The sequence below is a fragment of the Lepidochelys kempii genome, chromosome 1 (genome assembly GCF_965140285.1).
Source record: "Lepidochelys kempii isolate rLepKem1 chromosome 1, rLepKem1.hap1, whole genome shotgun sequence".
Taxonomy (NCBI): domain Eukaryota; kingdom Metazoa; phylum Chordata; order Testudines; family Cheloniidae; genus Lepidochelys; species Lepidochelys kempii.
This window is the reverse complement of record NC_136380.1, coordinates 25,373,834-25,395,464: the sequence shown is the minus strand read 5'-3', so window position 1 is coordinate 25,395,464 and position 21,631 is coordinate 25,373,834. Positions and strand designations below refer to the sequence as shown.

Genomic DNA, 21,631 nt, shown 5'->3' with positions numbered 1-21,631 from the left:
AGACCTTCCATTTTCTTCACAGAGGCCAGGTTTTCATTTATGCTCCCCAGCCTAGAGAGATCAAAACCATGCAGGGGGATTGCATATCCTGCAGTGTAGGAATCAATACTTGGCACAGGTGGTTTAAGGCTTAAGGTGTGGGGGGTTTAATTTTTTTTTTTTTAGTATAATTTTAAATTTTTAAGAGTTTAACTTGTAAAAAAAAATAGCAGAAGCATTCAGGTGAGAATGCAGCAACCATTTTGAATCACCGTTATTGTTGTTTGAATTGTGGTAGTGCCTAGATGTCCCAACTAGGTTTGGGGCCCTGTTGTTATTAGGTGCTGTACAAACACATTGGTAGACACTGTCCTCACCTTGAAGAGTTTACAGTCTAATTTGAGACAGTAGGCAACAAATGAAACAACAAGAGGATGGAAGGAAGGAAGGAGAGGGGTTGCAGCAATAAGAGTACAGGGGTGCTATTGCACAAACGGATAGTTCCCATTCATTTTAATTTTAAATAAAATGAGCTATCCCTGACCAACCATTAGTTATTATTATTGCCATAGTGCCTAGGAGCCCCAGCCATTGACTAGTCCCCATGGTTCTAAGGGCTGTACAAACACAGAACAAAAAGACTGTCCTTGCCCCAAAGAGCTGACAATCAAATTTGGTGGCTGATTTCTTGAAGGCAACACAGCAGATATGGGACTTGGAGGCAGAGGAGGATGATGACTTTATGGATTAATCTGGTGAGGACACACCATGCTGAGGGGCAGCGTACTAGGAAGTGTGAAGAGGCTTGTGGGAGAAACAGATGGATGTTGAAGGTTGCCATCACTAAAGGAGTATCAGGAATGGTGTGGGGGGTAAAGGGAAAATAAATAAAAGCAGATAAGTAGGGAGGGGACAGAGTTGAGAAGGGGTTTGTAGGTTAGAACAAGAATCTTGAATTTGATGCAGAAGAGAAGGACAAGTGTGTTGGGGATTTGAAGAGTGGGCTCACATGACTGGAATGAAGGCTTAGGAAGCTGATTTTAGCAGCTGTGTTTTGAGTGGAGTGCAGGGGTAATGGGAGGAGGAGGGGATAACTTTTTAGTCATGCACAGATTGAAAATCTATATTTAAAAAGAATAAATGAAGAGAAAGGAGACAAATTGTATTGCAACTCTCCTTGTTTTTTCTAAGATCTAGGGTGAAATCCTGGACCCACTGAAGTCCTTGGCAAAACTCCCATTGATCGTGGAGCCAGGATTTCATCCTAAGATTTTCAGAAATGAGTACTGATTTTGGGTGTCTCAATTTTTGGGTCCCTAACTTTAAGCACATTAAAGTAGTCTGGTTTTCTGGTGCTCAGTATTTTCTAAAAGTCAAGTCTCAAATGGAGCACTCAAAAATTGAGACACTTAAAACCACTCGTCATTTCTGAAAATTTTGGCCTACATTTGGAAGCAAACATGACTTGATCCTGCCCCATTATAACCAATGGAAGCTTTGCCATTGACTTCAGTGGAAGCAAGATCAAGCTCTTAGAGCATAATCTTGCAAAGACTTAGGCATATGTTTAACCTTACACACTGTGAGTGGTCCTATTGGCTTTATGTTATATTAAGCATGGGGCTTTGCAGGCCTGGGTCCTTACATGTTAAAACTCTGAATGATTTGCTTTCTTCAAGAGGTAAAATATTCATATGTAACTCTTCATGGCTTTTAAATGTTTGCTCATTATACATAATTCTTAAGCCACCAACTTTGAAAATCAGATGCCAGCATTAAGGTAGGTAATTTAAAATCTTTGTCCTATCACTCTGGAATGCTGACTGCAGCTCATCCTCGCAGGTTTTGTTCTACAGTCAACAACTTCAAACATTATACTATGTCATGAAGACTAATTGCAGCATTTTTCCCATTTCAGGGTAAAATGGGTCTGCAAATGATCTTAGCAACAGCTGGCATTGCAATTGATTTGCTTGAAATTCTGTCTGTGACCAGTTTTTTAATTGTGCTGTTTTGGAGAGCTGTACATTTTAAAAAAAATTTAACACTCAAAATTAAAATGGAAATGTTCTGCAAGTAACTCGCTTTGAAAGAGATTTCAAAAGTTATTATAAAACCAGCCTTTACAGCAAACTGAAAGCCTGTGCTGTTAGAAAGCTACCTGCTGAGCTCTAGCTGGTTCATGGTGCAAAGGGGGTACAAGAGGAGGAGTGAACAGTAAATTGTGAATTTTAGATGTATCTGTATATACTTGGACTAATGCAAGGAAGAAAACATATTTTCCCCTCTCCAGATGGAGAATAACAGTGAAAATCTCTTTTGCACAAAATTCTCTGAAACTATGTTCATTTGGAAAATTGGCTCTTATAAATACATTACATAAATGAAATAAATCATTTTGATCAATACATGATTTGTGTTCCTAATACAGACCAGCACTTTAAATGGTCATAAAAGATGAGTATACCTTTTCCTATTATAATTTTAAATCTATGTGTGTTTATGTTGCAGTTCCAGGACTGACTGGGGTCCTGATGGTGTTAGTTTTATTCCTAATGTGCACAGCTTCTACATATGCTATCAGGTAAGACTTAAACTGATTATTACGTTGAACATCACAGTCTGAGCAATCGTATTCTGCCACAGATTAGAAGGAATACAGAGCAACTACAATGATATGTAACAGGCATTATATAAATGGAAGGAAAATATCAAATATCTTGTTCCATTTGTTGCACTAACTTGTAGGTAAACTAGCACATTAAGTTTTGGAATCAGTATTTGTACAATAAATATGCAAATTGATGATGTTTTCAGAGTGTAGATTTATTTAAGAGACATGGTAAACTTGAAATCTGGACAGTTTTACTCTCCCCCGTCACTGTGTGAAAGATCCACACGAGCAACACAGTAAACTGACTGTACAGTGGTACCAGTGAAACTAATTGTACACGAAGTGCTATCAAATGCACAAAATAAATCTGGAAAAATCAGAGGTTAATGTAGTTTTTTTCATCCTTCCTTGGGTGTTACTTGTAACAATAAATTGACAAAATACTTCAGATAGAAATGTACCATTTAGTTGACTTAGTGTCTTTTTAAGGGGATATTAAGAATTCTGGGTACCACATTTCATAACTGAACACAATAATTCTTGGTCAAAGCCTCAGGTAACATTATTAATGGAGATGACAGTCTAGAGCAGGGATCGGCAACCTTTGACACGTTGCCCATCAGGGGAAATCTGCTGGCGTGCCGGGCCAGTTTATTTACCTGCAGTGTCTGCAGGTTCGGCTGATTGCAGCTTCCACTGGCAGCGGTTTGCCGTCATGGGCTGAGGGATGTGCTGGCCACTGCTTCCCGCAGCCCCCATTGGCCTGGGGCGGCGAACTGTGGCCAGCGGGAGCCGCAATCAGCTGAACCTGCAGACACTGCAGGTAAACAAACCGGCCCTGCCCGCCAGCGGATTTCCCTGACAGGCCGTGTGCTAAAGGTTGCCGATCCCTGGTCTAGAGAGAAAACGAGCAGGGAACTGTATCTTACCCTTTTCAGTGCAGAGTCCTTGTGAACGCCAGCGGCTTAATGCTGTGTGGTGCCTGCTCCAAGGACTTAAGTGTCAGAGTGCTCAACAGCCTACAGGATCGAGTTTGGTAGCCTTTCTGGCCTTAGGCCCTGATCCTGCAAACACATGCATAACTTTTGCTAATGTAGTAGTCCTTATCAAGTACTCACTTGAGTAGATTAATGATTTTGTAGAATCAAGAATCAAGTGTTTGCAGAATTGGGGTTTTAGATCCCAATTCAACAAGGTACTTACAGATGTGCCTAACTCAAAGCATGAGAGATTAGTCCCAATTACGTCAGTTAGGCATATGTAAGTTACACTGCTGAACCAGCATGTCTTAGCTAGCTATTATTATTATTGTTAGGCCTTGATTGAGGAAGCAGTTGAGTAGGTACTTAAGAACCTTTACTGAACACAGATGCTTTCCTGAATCAGGACCTTAGTGAGGTCAGAAGCTGGGAATTTGCCAGAAGCTTGGAATGAGCGACAGGGGATGGATCACTTGATGATTACCTGTTCTGTTCATTCCCTCTGGGGCACTTGGCACTGGTCACTGTCAGAAGACAGGATATTGGGCTAGATCGACCCTTGATCAGATCCACTAGGGCCATTCTTATGTTCTTATGTTAATTGGCAGCCCCAGGTGGAGCTACAGAAGCACTGAATTTGAGCAGGATTAGACTGCAGTGCTGCTAGACTCAAGATAAGATTTCAAGATAATTGGGCAGGATGTAAGCTATGCTGAAGGCTTTGCCTCCAAAGCTAAACCCATTTCATAAAAGGTGGAAACACTAAATGATCACTTCAGACTGATACAGCTCTGCAGTGCTTTTCCAAAAGCAAAAGTCTGTTTTCTCCAAGGCCAACATAAATTAGAAAATAATAGCAGCATTTGTTTAAATAAAAAAAGAGAAAGAGATGCAATGCAAACATTCTTGGAAATAATGAACAGTTTTAAATTTTTATCGTAGTAATTTCCTGATCCAGGCAACAAAGGTTTCCCTGTTTCCAAGACTGTGTACTAGTTATATCCCGTTTTGACTACTGCAACCTCCTGCCCTTCAGTCTCCCCTCCCTAAAACTCCGCTCCCATCAAAACCTCATTTTTCTCTCTTAGTGCTCCAACTGTGCCTCTTCTTCTAGATTCATTACAGTGGCATCTCCTCTTCTGTATAAAGATCAAGCTTCTTTTCTTCAAGCATTCCACAGCTCTGCAGCCACCTATCGTGTTCAAGCCCGTTTCTCCTCCTGTAATCCCATCTGCTCCTTCATGTCCTCTCTGTCTTCTCCTGAAAACTCTTTCCACTTCCTTTCATGCTGTCTCTATATTTGCAATAAATAAAGGCTTGATACAAATGTGAGGTGAAATGGATAAACAGTTTCTGACATATGAATTTTAGAACAAAACCAGTTGAATACACTTCTTGAAAAATCTTCTTAATTTTTTTAAAATGTTTTTCTTTCATGCAATAGCTTGTGTAGCAACTCTCCATTTTTCATTCAAGAGCCATTTGCTAGGAGGGGGGTTGAATTATTATAAAATGTAATAAAACATACAGAAAAATGCTGAAATGTGATCCAGTTACAAGTTAAATTTATTCCAGGGCCTTTCCCATGAACTCAATCACTAAAATATAGGACACCACTTTTTCAGGGCTTCCTAAATAAGTTCCAAACTGCTCATACACAAGCTATCTTCTCAATCACATATAACAATAGTCATTCACATCATTATCCTGTAAACCATCACATACACATTCCCTTCCAATGCAAATCTACACCCACGCACATACCAAGGCCAATTTTCCAAAGTAGGAATTAAATACGCAATTTGAACTCAGGTTTTCAAGAACTCTGATTTCTAGGAAATTAGATTTTGATAAATGTCTATTTTGAATGACAGATAGTAGATAAGAAGCAGTCTGATGTGTTTTAAAAAGTTCTGATTTAGTAAAAAGAAATAATGTTTATAGTTAGGCAATGTGCCAGATATAAGCTGTCTAGGTAAAAGGAGACAAAGACATTTCAGAGAGAGACTTAGTGTATGTTTGCAATGTCTTAAGAATAGCTTCTTAAATTATATAGTAAGAGTTAAGTTTGTGTATGATTTAATTTTTGATTTGTATTGTGGATGGGGATAAGGGTTTGTATTGGAAGAGAATACATTGTGTACATTGTGCTGCTGTACAGGGTTGGAATGTGCTGTGTTGTGTATTTGTGAAGATAGGTAGCTTATGGGTGAATATTTCCTTAACTAGTGAGTTCCTATTTTTTTTGAGAGATGATTGTATTCATGGAGAAAGGAATAAAGTTAAGTGACAGTTCACAGAGTTTTTATGTGGGGAGAATTTCCCTAGTTTTTAAAATCATCAATAGAAGGAAGTCCTTCTTCCCCTTTGTCCTGCACTTATGTGGCACTGCTTGTTCCCTGCAGTTTACCTCTATGTGCCCTGGATTCCAGAAAACCCTCTCTGTATGTCAACTCTTAACTCCTGAAGTATCTTCATACTTTCCCCCCTGTTACCCTTTGCCTCAGTTCCCTGCGTGTGTACCATAACTACCTGCACCTCCTTCAGTCCTTCTCCCCTCTCCCTCAACTCTCTGATTACCTCCCTTCCACACACCTCGTTACCCACTTCCCATTACACCCATTTGTATTGAAAATGCTTAATAGTTACTTTCAATATTTTAAAATATAAATGTCTACAAGAGCATCAGGGTGAATGATGTGGTCTGAGGGAGCCAGTGTTGGTGGCAGAACTGTGGTTATAGGCTGAATTTTGGGGCCAGGGAGCCATTATGGCAGCAGGGGTGGGGTAGAAGGCTGTGTAGAGACCTGGGAAAACAGGCTAGTCTCCATACCTTAGTTCCCTGCATGCACTCCTACTCCCTGCTTTCCTTCCCTCACTTTCATGCTTACCCAGTCCCCTCTCCTTTTCAACAACTCAATGTGGGAAAATGTGTGTGTATATTTTTTACATAACTGAATTGGATTTTGGACCCTAGCTGAATTGGACTTTGCTTTTTCTATGTTTATAATTTTCATCTAGATACACAGAGCTGCTTGTAATTAGCAATGACTGAGTGTAGTATCTGCAAATGGCATTAAACCACAGTTTATTCTTTGCAGGCTTTTGAACTACGATATCTTCTGGTACACACACAACCTCTTCTTTGTCTTCTATGTGCTGCTGCTGGTGCATGTTTCTGGGTACGTAACCAAATAAACTGTCCCTGTTCCTGAAGCACACTGAGTAGGGTACAGCTCACAAAGAAGGGCATTGAGGCAGGGAGCCAAGTGGCATCTTCCTGACATGACCTCGTGCTGGTCAGTATTTAACAGCGGCAATTGTTCAGGTAAAGCTTGTGTTGTGGTTGGAGCATCATTTGGTACAGCAGATTAGAACACAGCAGGGTCACAACCTGAACCAAACCCCGCTCCTTGCCCATTCCACCAAGTTCTGGTTGTAACTAAAATAAATGTTGTTTAGCTCTGCCCCCAGAACCACCCTGGCTGGCTGCTGGCAAAGGGTGACGTGAGGTCACTCTCTTCCCTTTGTCTCTCCTTTCTCCATGTCCCCATTGCTGTACCACAACAATTATTTCTCTCTCCCCAACCATTTTATGGGTGTAAATGACCACACAAGTGTTACGAGCGGGGCTTGGGCAGTCCATCCCAATGGCCAGAGCCCAGGTAGACCAGGATCAGAATCTGGTCAGGATCAGAATCTAAGAGTGATAGCTGGAGTTCGGGACTGGGGCTGTGGTTTAGTATTGATGCCAGTGGGCAGGGGTGGAGCCAGCATTCAAAGGGCAAAGCCAGGGTCTGTAGCCAGAGTCAGAGTTCAAGCACTGAAGCCCCAGGATCAAAGCCACAGTCAGAGTCCAGGTTCCAAAACCAGAGGTTGAAAGCTGGAGTTGGCCTCCCAGTACTGAAGCCAAGGATCAAAGCCAGTGTCAGAGTCCAAGTACCAAATCGGGCTGGACTCAGAGTTAGAGTTCAAGGGTAGAAGTCGAGGGTCCAACCTGGAGCCAAGGGTCTGAGAGCAAGCAGAGAGGCGGATCCATCACAATGACTGGCAGCTAAGTCGACCTCCTTGCACAGATGCTTCCTGGAACTCCTCTGGGCTTAAGTAGTGTGCCTGGACCAATCTGGGGCATGTCAGTCCAGCCTCCTGTGGTGATACTTCCTGTGTTTGTATCTCCACAGGAAGTATGTGGTGATGCCTACAGGTTTCCCATTGCTGCCAGGTAGTGGTGTGGAGGTGTCACCTGTCCTGCAGACCCAGGTTCTGGTCACATCTTCACAGAACCACACAAGGTGCAAGACTGTGGAGTTTCTCACACCAGTGCAACTCCTTTGGACCAGATCCTTAGCTGATGTAAATCAGCACAGCTGCATTTCAGTCAAAGCAGCTGCATCATTGACACCAGCTAAGGACCTCGTCCATTGACTTCCTTGGTATTCTGATTTAGACTGAGAATGAGAAAGAGACAAGCTTTTGAGCTAGACAGAGCTCTTCTTCAGGTCTGGGAAAGGTACTCAGAGTCACAGCTAAATACATACAGGAGTTGCACTGGTGTGAGAAAATGAGTACTTTTCCCAGACCTGAAGAGCTCTGTGTAGGTTGAAAGCTTGTTTCTTTCACCAACAGAAGTTGGACCAATAAAAGATGTTACCTCACTCATCTTGTCTCCCTTGGTAGGGTCTGAAGGTAAACGATGAGTAGCTGTTGGATTTTACAAGCTGTGAAATAGAGCACTGTAAACTTGAAATCTAGAGAATTTTTTAAAAAAGAGTTCCAAGAATCAAGTTTTTACATTGGACCATGATTCCTAACTTTTTCATGTTTTTTTTTTAAAAAGGTTCTCCCCAGCCCTTTGTTGTTGCTGTATGAAAGACCCAACAGGGGAATCTGACAAACTAAGGCTCCCATCTCTCACAAAATAAAAGGCAGGTGGTTCCCTGTGCAGACCCCTGTTCTTGCAGGACTGGAACCTGCCTGGCTATACAGGGGAATTGGTGACAATGACTCTGCACAAAGTGCTGTCTCATACACAAACTAAAATCAAGAGGAAAACATTTTTCTACCCTCTATCAGTTATAGTAAATGTAAGATGTAACTTGTAACAATAGAAGCTAAAAAACATTTCAAACAGAAGCATTTTAATTCACAGATTTTTTTTTATTATGATTAGGAGCCCTTGTCATAGACGAGGACCCTCATTGTGCTAAGTGCTGTACAAAATGATGATCCCTGCCCCAAAGAATTTACAATCTAATTATAAGACAAAATACAACAGGTGGAGAGAGACAGACAGGTTAGAACACAAGGAAACAATGAGACAATATTAGTCAGCATAGAATCATAGAATATCAGGGTTGGAAGGGAACTCAGGAGGTCATCTAGTCCAACCCCCTGCTCAAAGCAGGACCAATCCCCAACTAAAGTGTCCCAGCCAGGGCTTTGTCAAGCCTGACCTGGCTTGATAGGCTGCAGTATCAGCACACCTAACTGTTGGCAAGGTTTTTTGAATAAAGTTACCAGTAAACCCCCTCGCCCCCACCCAGGGCACTGGCAGCTGGAGGAAAGACTATCAGCATGATTCTAAAGGAGCTGAGCAGTCAAGGAGCAGGGGAATGGACAAGGGGTCCCAGGGTGTCTGAGATTTGCATGGGAATGGCAGCTCATTCTTCAGAGGACAAATGTCTTCCCAGCACTGGAATGATTTGGGGAAGATTCTGAAAGGGGACTTTTTTAGGATATTCCATGCCCTTTCCTCCCAGATCCTCTCCTGGGGGTGTTTCGTGGTTCTATTCTATGTATTTTGTTATACTGCCCAGGTCATTACAGTATCTGAGCACCTCCCAGTAGCGTGTTAAGTGACACAACTAACATCTGTCATGTATGCTTTGTTGTTTCTTTCATCCTCACCCCAGGGGGAGAAGAGAACTAGCCCTAATAGGTAATGCATGTGCTGTTGTGGTACTTTTTGCAACAAGACCTGCAAAGCATTTCAGTGACTTACAGATGCCCCAAACTTTAAGTAGGCTTTGGTATTAAAGCCAACAATAGCAAAAAGTCAATAGGAAACACAAAACAGATGCTTTCACGGCATTATTCTACAAACATAAGGATTACTAAAACATTTGGAGCCAGCTCTTCTGCTGGTGCCAATTGGGCTAGTTCTACTGAAATCAAAGGAGCTACACCAATTTGCACCAGCTGAAGATCTGACCCCAGTGATATTGCTATAGTTGTCAAAGGACCAGAGCTTAACCCACCCTGGGACACCAGAGAGAGGATGCCAAGATAATCCTCAAAAAACCCCAGACATAAATCATACATCATTGCAGCTAACTCAACTTCAGTAGGACTAAATATTAAGTAATTAATGTATTAAAGTTAAGCACGTGCTTAAGTGCTTTGCTGGAATGGTGTCTTCACGGCAAATACTTTATTAAATACTGGCTGATGATCTGAAAACTGGGACATGTCTGTAAGTTTTATTTTCCTGTGTTTTAAATATATTCTTTATCGGAGATGGGAGGAGGGGATAGAAGTGACTAATGTGATGGTACTGAATTTATCAAGGAGCGCATAGCTTTCTCAGTGGCTGTAGCTATGGTAATAGCTTCTATAGTTTATCAAAGAATCGGTGCCTTTGGACAATGTTTTATGATTGTGTGTCACTTTTAGTCGATAATATCTTGTGTATTGGACACAACGTGTGTCAAAAAGTATAATGTTCAAAGAACAGGGTTAGTCTTTCATTTATATAATGCGGTTTTGGATGTATTGTAGCTTGATTGTTTAAGATTCCATTTTCAGTGAAAACTGGGGCTACGCTGCATGAAAGCAAAAACGCTATTATCAAAACAGAGTTTTTATAAACCTGACATGACATGAGAGGTGGCCAAATTATATATAATATATGTATACATATATACTTTTCAAGGGTAGGGGGGCGGAAGGATTTGTCTGTACAGAGATTAAGTGTGTAGCATGCTGGGATGTAATTTTACAGCACAGCAGCCTGCTACACACTGAGTGGCCATGTAAACCCTGCTGCCGAGCACTAGATGTTCCGAAGTGCATTTTGATGTGCACTACAGAACTTTTAGTGCGCTGCAACAGGGTCCCCATGGCCATTTAGTGGGTGGCAGGCTGGTGTGCAGTAGATTTACATCCCAGCTTGCTGTGCGCTACATTTCTGTATAGAGAAGTTTGAAGAGTAGTCTATGAGAGGAAGAGTAGCCTTCTTCCTAAGGAGACACAGGATTTTGGGTTCAATTCCCAGCTCTGCTGCAGCTATCCTGGGTCCTCTGAGGGAAATCTGGTAATCTGTCTGTGCCTTAGTTCGCCATCTTACTGAATTTTTCCTTTTCATCCCACCTTTTTGTCTGTCTTGTCTGTTTAGATTATAAGTAGAGCTAGTCAAAATAACCAAAATTAGTTTAATGAAAATTTTCAAATTTGTTGTCTTTTTGAAATACTTGAAACCAACCATTAAAAAAATTTTTTTTGGTTCCTTTTCAATTTCTTTTGTTCAAAATTTTTATTTCAAATGTTATCAGAATAGTTAACAATTTTGATTTTGGTTTACCCAAGACTGGGTTTTTTGGTAAATAAGATTTGTATTTACGGAACAGCGCTGTTTTTGATAAACATAATTTTTTGATTATTGAAAACATTTTAGGAATGATTAAGAATTGAAAAAAAATAAAGGCATGAAATCTTTTGAGAAAAAACAAAAAAAGTTAAACAAATGTCAACAATTTTTTACAAATTGGAAAAAGGGCATCTTCTGACAGACACATTTCAACCAGCTTTAGTTTTAAGCTCATCAGCGCTGTAGCTATTTTATGATGTGTTTGTACAGTGCCAAGGTCAATAGGGCTCTGATCTTTCTGAGGGCGACTTTACCACGACCATAAATAATAATAATGACACTGGCCAGATTCTCAGTTGTTGTCAATGGAGCTATGCCTATTTACTTTTGGTCCAATATTAATGACAATAAAAACAAAAGTTCAATACAAAGATTGAGTAGAAGGTAGAAAAATATCACTGGTTCTGTTCTTTTTGTAGATTCCCACAAAAATCACAGAAGTTAACAATGGGAAAAGGTTTACTATGTTTTTCTGAGGAAATTCTAGCCCCTTTCCTTGCAAATCTTCCCTGAGGATATTGTCTAGTGTTTTTTCCAGTCTAATTTTACGGGTGGGTCTTCCAACCTTTGGAATGTATTTCACAGCAAAGTACAGCATGCTGTCAAGAGAAGCAGAGTGGACAAGTGGCTACAGCACTTAGGTGGGACTCAGGAGAACTGGGTTTTATGCTCAGCTCTCCTATTGTCCTGCTCTGAGACCTTGAGCAAGTCACTTCATCTGCCTCAGTTTCCCCATCAGTAAAATAGGTATAATGATACTGACCTCTTTTGTAAAGTGCTTTGAGATCTATGGATGAAAGGCACTATATAGGAGCGAGGTATTTTTATTGTTGTTATTAATGAGAGAATAACATTGAATAGGTGGAGGAGTCAGTGTAGTGGAATTGCAGTTCACCTTATGAGCTTCTGAACTCATAGCATAACACTAAAGATGCCATCCTGGCAATGGCACCTGTTGTACAGAATGTTGCCAACCATGATTAGTAGGCTTCAATCAGTGAATTCACTTTCAGCTCCCATAATTATTAGTTAACTTGTAGAAATCGTAAAACCAGAAATTTGTCATGTGAACCATCAGAAAATTCTCACTCGCTCATCTTGCAATCCTGAAACACTGATAGCCCGAAAGATCTAGTTAACCCATGTTATTTTTTGGTTTTGCAATGTTTTGTTTAATTAGAAATAATGCCTAGAGACACTCTATCATGGGGCCTTGTAAATGATTCGATTACCTTGTGCCAAGTGGTAGATGAGTTCATGCATGGCAAAGTGAAGTGCAACCATTAAAGGGCTTGTGTGTGACAATTTGTAATGGACAAATATTAAAAGTGTGTTTTAATATTACTATCCCACTTTGGGTATCCTCTGTGTTAGAGGTGACAGAGTATCCGAAACGTATCTCATCTGTCTAGCCCATTACCAGGATATCTAAGCATGCAGGGGGAAGCCATAGTTGGGTTTCCAACGCTCTGGTGGGGTGAGGAGCTAATGCTGCTATCTTATCTGTCTGAAGTGCTTCTATGTGCACCAATTACAAGTGTATCTGAGCGCCTCACTATCTTTAATTTATCCTCGCAACACCCTGTGAGGTAGAGCAGTGTCATTATCCCCATGTAACAGATGGGGGAACTGAGGCAGTAGGATCTAATGACTTGGTTAAGGTCGCATAAGAAGTCTGTAGTGAAGCAGGGAACTGAATCCTGGTCTCCCAAGTCCCCAGTTTGTGCCCTAACCATTGGACCATGTTGGCAGCATGTATCCTGTCAGGAGGGCAAGGTTGGGTTGGGAAGGTTGCTGCCACCACCATGCTTTCCTCCACTCCTGCGAGCCAAATAGCGCCAGGATGGCTGGTGTGCGGGTGGGGCATCGATTACATGTTTCAAAGGTGGAACTAGGAGCGTTGCTCACCACATTGTACCCAGCACTCAGGAGGTATAATGCTACAGACGTTTCGCCCAGCCATTGCTGCACAGGCCAGAAACCTCCTCCTCTCCCCAGCAAAGCCGTGCCTCTTAAAAGGTATAATTTAGCCATTTATATTTCTACCATCCCAGGCCATAATTTTGATATAATTCAAGCCCAAATTCTTTGAGTGGCAAAGGAAGGCTTCAGAAGAACAAGGGGGTATATTACTTATCTCATTACCTTCTTAATGATTCATATAGTGTCTGGAGGAATCCTAGTTTTCTTTTGGTATTTTTCCTCTTTCTGTTCTCCAGCTGTGTCTGTAAAATCCCATGCACGTTCGTGTTAATATCGATGTAACTCTCACCTGAGAAACATGTACAGCTCCAGACGTATCATCTGTAAGGTTGGATCCTGGCTTTTTGTAGAAGTGTGGAATGTCATTGCTGCGGCAACGCTGTCAAAGCTGCTAAGTTGTTACATCTGCTCAGTGCTTCTGTCCTTGGAGCTCCAGTGTTATCAGCACTAGCAGAGAGCACCGCTTGCTCAGCCAGCAAACCTCGATGTTACTCAGAGAGAAAGACCACAGGCACGGTTCGGTGACAAAGGCACTCAGCCAGATTTATTGCCCTCAAGGCACAATCCTAGTGACTCGCACAACTTGGACAAATACATTAACACATGAGTGCCCTGCAGCAAGGAGCAGTTCAGTCATCCGCGGGAGTCTCTGCTGTCCCCTTGGCCTCACAAAGGGCTAAGGCAAGGTACCTCAACATTTACAGACTGAGACAAACAACTGGGATTAACAAGTTACATATTGCCTTACATGTTTCATGACATCTGTTTGTTACCTCCCCTTGTACCCAGTTCTTTATATTTCAGAAAAACTTCCCTATTATTCTGTTAAACCATCTTATCTTGTACTAGATTGTGGTGTGTCTGTACTAACCTTCTGAAATATATTTGCGTGTATATCTAGTACCTTGTACGCTAGCAGCAACTTTGCCAAGTTTATGTACCCAACAGTGAATGTGTGAGCATCTGCTTTAATACATGGCCTGACTTTGGTTCACAGCCGCTGGTTCAGGCCTAAGGCCCTGCACCAGGCCCAGTGCTCCAGGCTCTCTCTCTGTACTACACATTTGATGGAGCACTGTATTGGGGTTCACTCAACGCAAGAGCTCCTCTTCCTGGCCAGGCATGTCATAGTGGCTTTCTTCCCAAATGGCAGCCCCTGCCAATAGTCAATCCATGGCTGCGATGGTCTCTCTTCCCATAATTCACAGTGCTCCCTCTTTGCGATTTGGCCCTCTGGGTAAATCACTATATAGTCCCCCCTTCCAGGATATCAAAGTCTCACCAGACCAGATGTCTGGGTGGCACCACCAACAGTGCTGTGCCCTTTCCGAGTGACTGGTAGGGGAACTCAGGCTCCCCCCCCCCTTTTCTTATTGTTTCCCTGGGCTTCTTCCTACCCAGGCTTCTCAGACTTTATTTTCCCACAACTCCTCTGGAGTTGATCCTGCTTCCAGGGCCAGGATCCCAGGGCTTATTCTCCCCCCTGGGTTTCCTCCTCCTCCCCACCTCTCTGTTCTCAGAGAGTGACTACAGACTCTCTCCTTGTGGCCTCCTGCTACTAAAGACTTCATCTCTTTATATTCTTTACCCAGCTTCTCCCCCAGCTGGGCATTACCAGCAATTAGTATTTATAAATCCCTCGGCCTCCCTTCAGGTGCAACTATGAAAATTAATTGGCCCCATCTGGAGCCTCCTTAACTCCATCAGGGCCAGTCTGGGGTGAACACCCCATCATAATGACTTTTTTCATTTGACAGGTGGGTTTTCAGAAGTGGGATGTAGCTCGTGTATGATGCTGTCATGCACAAACATGAAATACACTGAATGATAGGAGTGCTCCCTGCAGTTTATAATTCTGCAATATTGTTAGGCCACTTGTGTTTAAGATTGCATTAAAACGAGGGCTTGTATAACACACAGAGTGTGGCTGAAAATAGCTTTGTGTGATTGAATTGCAAATGCAATTATTTAATTTCTCTCCGAGGCCCGCACAATTTCTCCTACCCTCAAGTAGTATCAGGAGTGCCAGATGGGTTGCAGAACCTCCACTTTAGTGACAAAGGGATCTATTGTTGGAACGTGTCAAGCTAATTCAAACTCCTGGAGGTAAAACAAAGTTAAAATGCTTGTGGAATATCAGCCTTTGATCAGCTTTGTGATGGCCTATAAAATCCTCTACAAATTGAGAGAAGTCGGTTGATTTTGATTGCTGTTTCAGTGTCTTTTTTGTTTGTTTGTTTCCTGTAGAGGAGTGCTTAAATACCAGACTAACCTAGAGGAACACCCTCCTGGCTGCTTTCATCCTAACACAACTCTCCGAGAGGATATTCCAGTGCCAGGCACTTTTGAAGAACCTTTTCCTGAATACGCTCCTGAGCCTTTCCCAGCAGAACTGGAACCATTTGTACAAAATAATTTTGTGAGAATTTGCGCTGAGGAACCCAAGTTCCAGTCGCACTTCCCAGAGGTCTGTATGATCCGATATTTCAGGTTTTACAGGCAATGCCAAGTCTTTCAGTCAGCCACGACCACTAATTATTACTTCTCTGGACCAGAAGTTTTAATAATGGAAAATATTAAAACCTTATCAGGCATCAGCCCACCCCACCCCCCCAGCTTTTACAGCCCGAGTTCTAGCCAGAGCCACAATGTCTACACAGCTATTTTTAGGGCAGCATCGTGAGCCCTCGCTAGCCCATGTCTGTCGAACCAGGCTGGGAGGCTGGCTGCTGCAGACTGTGTAGGCACACACTGTGTGACCTTGGGCAAATCACTTAATCTCCCCGTGGCCAAATCCCATCTGTAAAATAGGGCTAAGAATGCTTCCTATCTCCCACCCTTTGTCTATTTAGACTGTGAGGGTGAGATTCACAAAATTATTTAGCTATCTAAACCCAAGATGTAGGCACCTAAGTCTCAGTTTGTGCTCTACTGCGATCCACAAAACTCCTGCTGAACACCGCAGCTGCCTAAATTCACTCAGTGGCTAAGTTTTTTTGCAGTAAACGTTCCCTCAGCACCTGTGTTTCTGCCTCTGGGCATGCGTACTGCTGGCTCCCTCTAGATGTCTGGGTGCCTATCTCCTGCCTAAGCCCCAGAGCAATTCACAACCAGAGAAGACAGGCAGACAAACACCTATGTTGTGTGCCAGGCCCAGTTCAATGGGTGAGCCCAAAAGCTACCTACTGGAGCAGGCCGCTCAGGCAAGTTCACACAAAACAGCTGGGGTGAGAAAGGGAAGGAGAACTTCCTTTATAACTTTTAATCTAATGGTAAGGGTATTCACCTGGGATGTGAGAAACCCGTGGTTCAAGCTCCCCTCTGCCTGATGAGGAGGAGGGATCTGAACGGGGATCTACCACCTCTTAAGTGCTCTAACTGCTGGGCTATGGAACATGCTGATGTGGAAATAGAGAGTATCTATTTTAGAAAGACAGCCAATCTTGATTTAAAGACTTCAAGTGACAGAGAATCCATCACATCACTAGGTAATATGTTTCAGTGATGAATTACCACCTGTTAAAATTTCTACTTTATTTCTAGTCAGAATTTATCTACCTTCAGCTTCCAAACACTGGATCTTGTTATGTCTTTGGCTGCTAGATTACAGAGCTCTGTACTATCAGAAATCCTCAGCACACATAGTTATATAAAGACTGTGATAAAGTCACATATTAACGTTCTCTAGGATAAACAAAATAGATTGAGCTATTTACACTTAAAGTTAAGTACAGGCTTTAGTGCTTTCCTGCATAGTGATGCTTTCCTGAATTGAGGTCTGAGTGGATACCAATAGTACAGATGCTATAGACAAATGTATTAGCATCATGCACACAGATTCCACAGTGAGCAATACAATATAAACATAACTTTCATCTTGACCACCACTACAGATGGCTATCTACACCCGCCGAAAGCCTATTTTCATTAGTATCAAATTCAATGAGAATGTTAAAAAAGGAAGGAGGAGGCAGAGTTTATTCTAGAAAAATGTGAAAAGAGAAATGGAATTTTAGAAAAGATCAATAGACTCAAGATGATTTAATTATGATATATGTATGTCCCAATCCACCAATCAGAAACAGGGCTTCATTCTAGGATCTGTACAAACACAGTGGTCTACATGGTCCCTGTCCCCTGAAGAGCTGAAACTCTAGGAGCACAGAGCAACACACAAAATATCCAGTTCAGTATTGGGCCAAATATTACCCAAAAGCTCCTCAGCTGCCTGTCCCATCTGCCCTTCACCTTAGTCATTTGAGGAGGCATGTTGAAGTTGTTCCACTTTAATTAAATAACTGAATAATTCACTATTAATTGGGCCAGAGAAAGATTTAGAATGATTCTGTAGCCTTGTGATTAGGGCAGTCACCTCCTCCTCGTCCATTGGGACTACTTGCAAAGTAACGGGTAGTGTTCAATGGTTCCATGTCTAGTTGGCAGCCGGTATCAAGTGGAGTGCCCCAAGGGTCGGTCCTGGGGCCGGTTTTGTTCAATGTCTTCATTAATGATCTGGAGGATGGTGTGCATTGCACCCTCAGCAAGTTTGCAGATGACAATAAACTGGGAGGAGAGGTAGATACACTGGAGGGTAGGGATAGGATACAGAGGGACCTAGACAAATTAGAGGAATGGGCCAAAAGAAATCTGATGAGGTTCAACAAGGGCAAGTGCAGAGTCCTGAGTTTAGGACAGAAGAATCCAATGCACCGCTACAGACTAGGGACTGAGTGGCTATTCAGCAGTTCTGCAGAAAAGGACCTAGGGGTTACCGTGGACAAGAAGCTGGATATGAGTCAACAGTGTGCCCTTGTTGCCAAGAAGGCTAGTGTCATTTTGGGCTGTATAAGTAGGAGCATTGCCAGCAGATCGAGGGACGTGATCATTCCCCTCTATTCAGCATTGGTGAGGCCTCATCTGGAGTACTGTGTCCAGTTTTGGGCCCCACACTACAAGAAGGATGTGGAAAAACGGGAAAACATCCAGTGGAGGGCAACAAAAATGATTAGGGGGTTGAAGCACATGACTTATGAGGAGAGGCTGTGGGAACCAGGATTATTTAATCTGCGGAAGAGAAGAATGAGGGGGGATTTGATAGCTGCTTTCAACCACCTGAAAGGGGGTTCCAAAGAGGATGGATCGAGACTGTTCTCAGTGGTAGCAGATGACAGAACAAGGAGTACTGGTCTCAAGTTGCAGTGGGGGAGATTTAGGTTGGATATTAGGAAAAACTTTTTCACTAGGAGGGTGGTGAAGCAGTGGAATGCGTTACCTAGGGAGGTGGTGGAATCTCCTTCCTTAGAAGTTTTTAAGGTCAGGCTTGACAAAGCACAGGCTGGGATGATTTAGATGGGGACTGGTTCTGCTTTGAGCAGGAGGTTGGACTAGATGACTTCCTGAGGTCCCTTCCAACCCTGATATTCTATGAGTCTATGATTCTAAAGCTGTGTCTACATTTATGGCGGCATGTAAGAGTACAGACATTGCATGCTCAGCTAGCATGGTGAGATACGGCTTAGGCCAGTAGCATAGTGTAGAGTGCCCTACCTGCCTGAACCACCAGGGTATATACTCTGCACGGCTCTGTACACGTCCACGCAGTGCCTCCCGTGACTACCCTGCTATTTTTAGCAGTGTAGTGTCCTACTGCCTCTGGAGCCTTTCACTGTGACATGGAGAATCACAGAACCATAAGGTTAAACGCGAGGGTCATCTAGTCGAATCCCCACATTTTGACGTGTGGACACAGCCGGCATTTCACTGCAGCCTGTGGCTACATGTGTAGTGCCTGTATTTCAGATGCAGCCATGAATGTAGACATAGCCTAAGACATTAGTCACCATAAGGATGGTAGAACTAGGCTGTATAAGGAGTCATATTATTTTGAAATGAAAAAGGAAAAACATTCCTTGGAGTAATATTTTTGCTTTTCTTCTGCAGACTTGGCTTTGGATTTCTGGACCTTTGTGCTTATATTGTGCAGAAAGGCTCTATCGCTATATCCGCAGTTACAAACCGGCCACGATAACTTCAGTGATAAGCCATCCCTCTAATGTCCTTGAACTACGAATGAGGAAAGAAAACTTTAAAGCAAGGCCTGGTCAGGTGAGTTGACTCACAGCACATAAAACTCCAGCTTCTCTTATGCAAGGGTTGAGGGATGCTTTTAACTTTGGGGTATTGTTAGTAGCAGCCATAACCGAATGTTTTGAACGTAGCTTTTTTACCATTCGTTTTTCTCTGGGTGATTTATTTCAGTACATTATTCTGCACTGTCCAAGAGTGTCAGCATTAGAAAGCCATCCATTTACGCTCACAATGGTAAGAAATCCATTTACTTTGAGTTATGCATTTGAAGTAGTTTCCCATTTATTTATTTTTGGTGAGGGAGTGTTCTCTCTCATTTGCAGTGAAAATTCCTTGAATAAGAGCTTACGGTTCATTTCAGAGGTTACCGGTGAATATAAAGTGATTGTTATGTCTCTCAGCACTTTGTGTATTTAATTTTGTCTACTGTTGAGAAAATGATCATAGGAACTTGTTTTCTAACTTCCATTAGTGGGAAATAATAATAATAATAATTAATAAAAATCCTTTCTATTTTGCTCATTCAAATATAAACAAAACAGCACTGAAAATCTTTATGTGGAATTAGGCAAAAACTTTTATTTTGTCTGTTTGGTGAAATAAACTTAAACAAAGACATTGCGTCAGCTTCTTTTAGTTTAGTCCATAAGTAAGTTCCTTTTCAGTCTTCTGCTATGTTGGTGATTTGTTGTGAAGTTTACCAGTGATGTAGGACCAGTGAGATGGTACAGTTGGAGAGTATGGGCCTATTTTGTTGTCTTATTATGACTGATTTACCCCATTGTAAGTGTGAAAAGACCAGAATCAGACCCATTTAATTTAAATATTAAATAGAAAATATCTTTTGATAGTTCTCCCTGTATTGAAGTTGACAGATTGGACAAATGGCAAGTGTGATGTCAGGTTCCAAAATAACAACCGCTGCTAGCAGCTAGCATGGAATTGACCATTATAATTAAGGACACTTGACCAGATCCTGCAGATTTTACTCTGGCAAATCTTTGAATTGACTCCTCTGGGAACTTTGCCAAAGGAAAGACTGCAGAAGTGGGCTCAGTGGTGTAAATTGACAAGTTCATTTACATCAAGTTGATTGCACTAGTTGACGATCTGGCCCACTATTTGAAAAAGTCTGTTACAGTGATGACACCCATTGCAAGAAGCAAATCTCAAGACTGGGTGAGACAGATATGGTTTCTCAGTCAATATAAATAATTCATTTATATTCAAATACAGGGTTATGTATTTTCAGCTGAGTACAAATATCTAGTTGATAGATTAGTTTAGATCTGTAGCAGAATCATAGAATCATAGAATATCAGGGTTGGAAGGGACCTCAGGAGGTCATCTAGTCCAACTCCCTGCTCAAAGCAGGACCAATCCCCAATTAAATCATCCCAGCCAGGGCTTTGTCAAGCCTGACCTTAAAAACTTCTAAGGAAGGAAATTCTACCACCTCCCTAGGTAACGCATTCCAGTGTTTCACCACCCTCCTAGTGAAAAAGTTTTTCCTAATATCCAACCTAAACCTCCCCCACTGCAACTTGAGACCATTACTCCTTGTCCTGTCCTCTTCTACCACTGAGAATAGTCTAGAACCATCCTCTATGAGATGTTAACAGCCTATAGGATAGGTCCATCAATGTCTATTAGCCAGGATGGTCAGGGATGCAACCCCATGTGCTAGGAGTCCCTAAGCCTGTGACTACCAGATGCTGGGACTGGACGAGAGAGGATGGATCACTTGACAATTGCCCTGTTCGGTTCATTCCCTTGGAATCATCTGGCACTGGCCCCTGTCAGAAGACAGGATACTGGACTAGATGGACCATTGGTTTGACCCAGTATAGACGTTCTTATGTTCTTATATAACATAGTATATACTGCTTTAAATATTCCTTCGTATTAAATTGCTGTTTTGACATTAGCTCTGATTTTTATTGCCCCAAATGTATTTCAGTAGCACTTTAATTACACTGCAGTAGATGCTATTACTGGGTGGTTTATTGCATAATAAGGACTTGAAACATCTAGACTTATAATAGTCTTCTCTGTCCAGCTTTGGCAGGGGACAGTAGTTTCCAGATGTCTTTCTAGGTCATTGTTGTGCCTTGGGCTTCTTCTTTGCTTAGAAAGCTTTTTTCACTGCAATATAATGCTAGACATAGGACGAGGCTTAAGGGTACGTAGGCAATATCTTTACTCAGTAATTTTTCCCCCCTGCTGCTGTCTGACCTACTCGTAGGTAGCAAGCATTAATGATTTCAGTGTGAGTTTTGTCAACTTTTCTTATTCTTTTACATAAATAATAATAAATAATAATAATGATCTCTTCTTGTTATT

At 42.0% G+C, this 21,631-nt stretch overlaps 1 protein-coding gene across 2 annotated transcripts in view; it reads left to right on the top strand.

The window, feature by feature from the left end:
• The window catches only part of NOX4 (NADPH oxidase 4), a 154,574-nt gene that overhangs the window by 22,290 nt on the left and 110,653 nt on the right, over nt 1-21,631 (top strand). For both annotated transcript variants that reach the window (XM_073318104.1, XM_073318024.1), the window contains exons 7-11: nt 2,491-2,563; nt 6,675-6,755; nt 15,449-15,668; nt 19,142-19,306; nt 19,460-19,522. In XM_073318104.1, the coding sequence (XP_073174205.1) occupies nt 2,491-2,563; nt 6,675-6,755; nt 15,449-15,668; nt 19,142-19,306; nt 19,460-19,522 (602 nt within the window). The remainder of the gene's footprint in view (nt 1-2,490; nt 2,564-6,674; nt 6,756-15,448; nt 15,669-19,141; nt 19,307-19,459; nt 19,523-21,631) is intronic.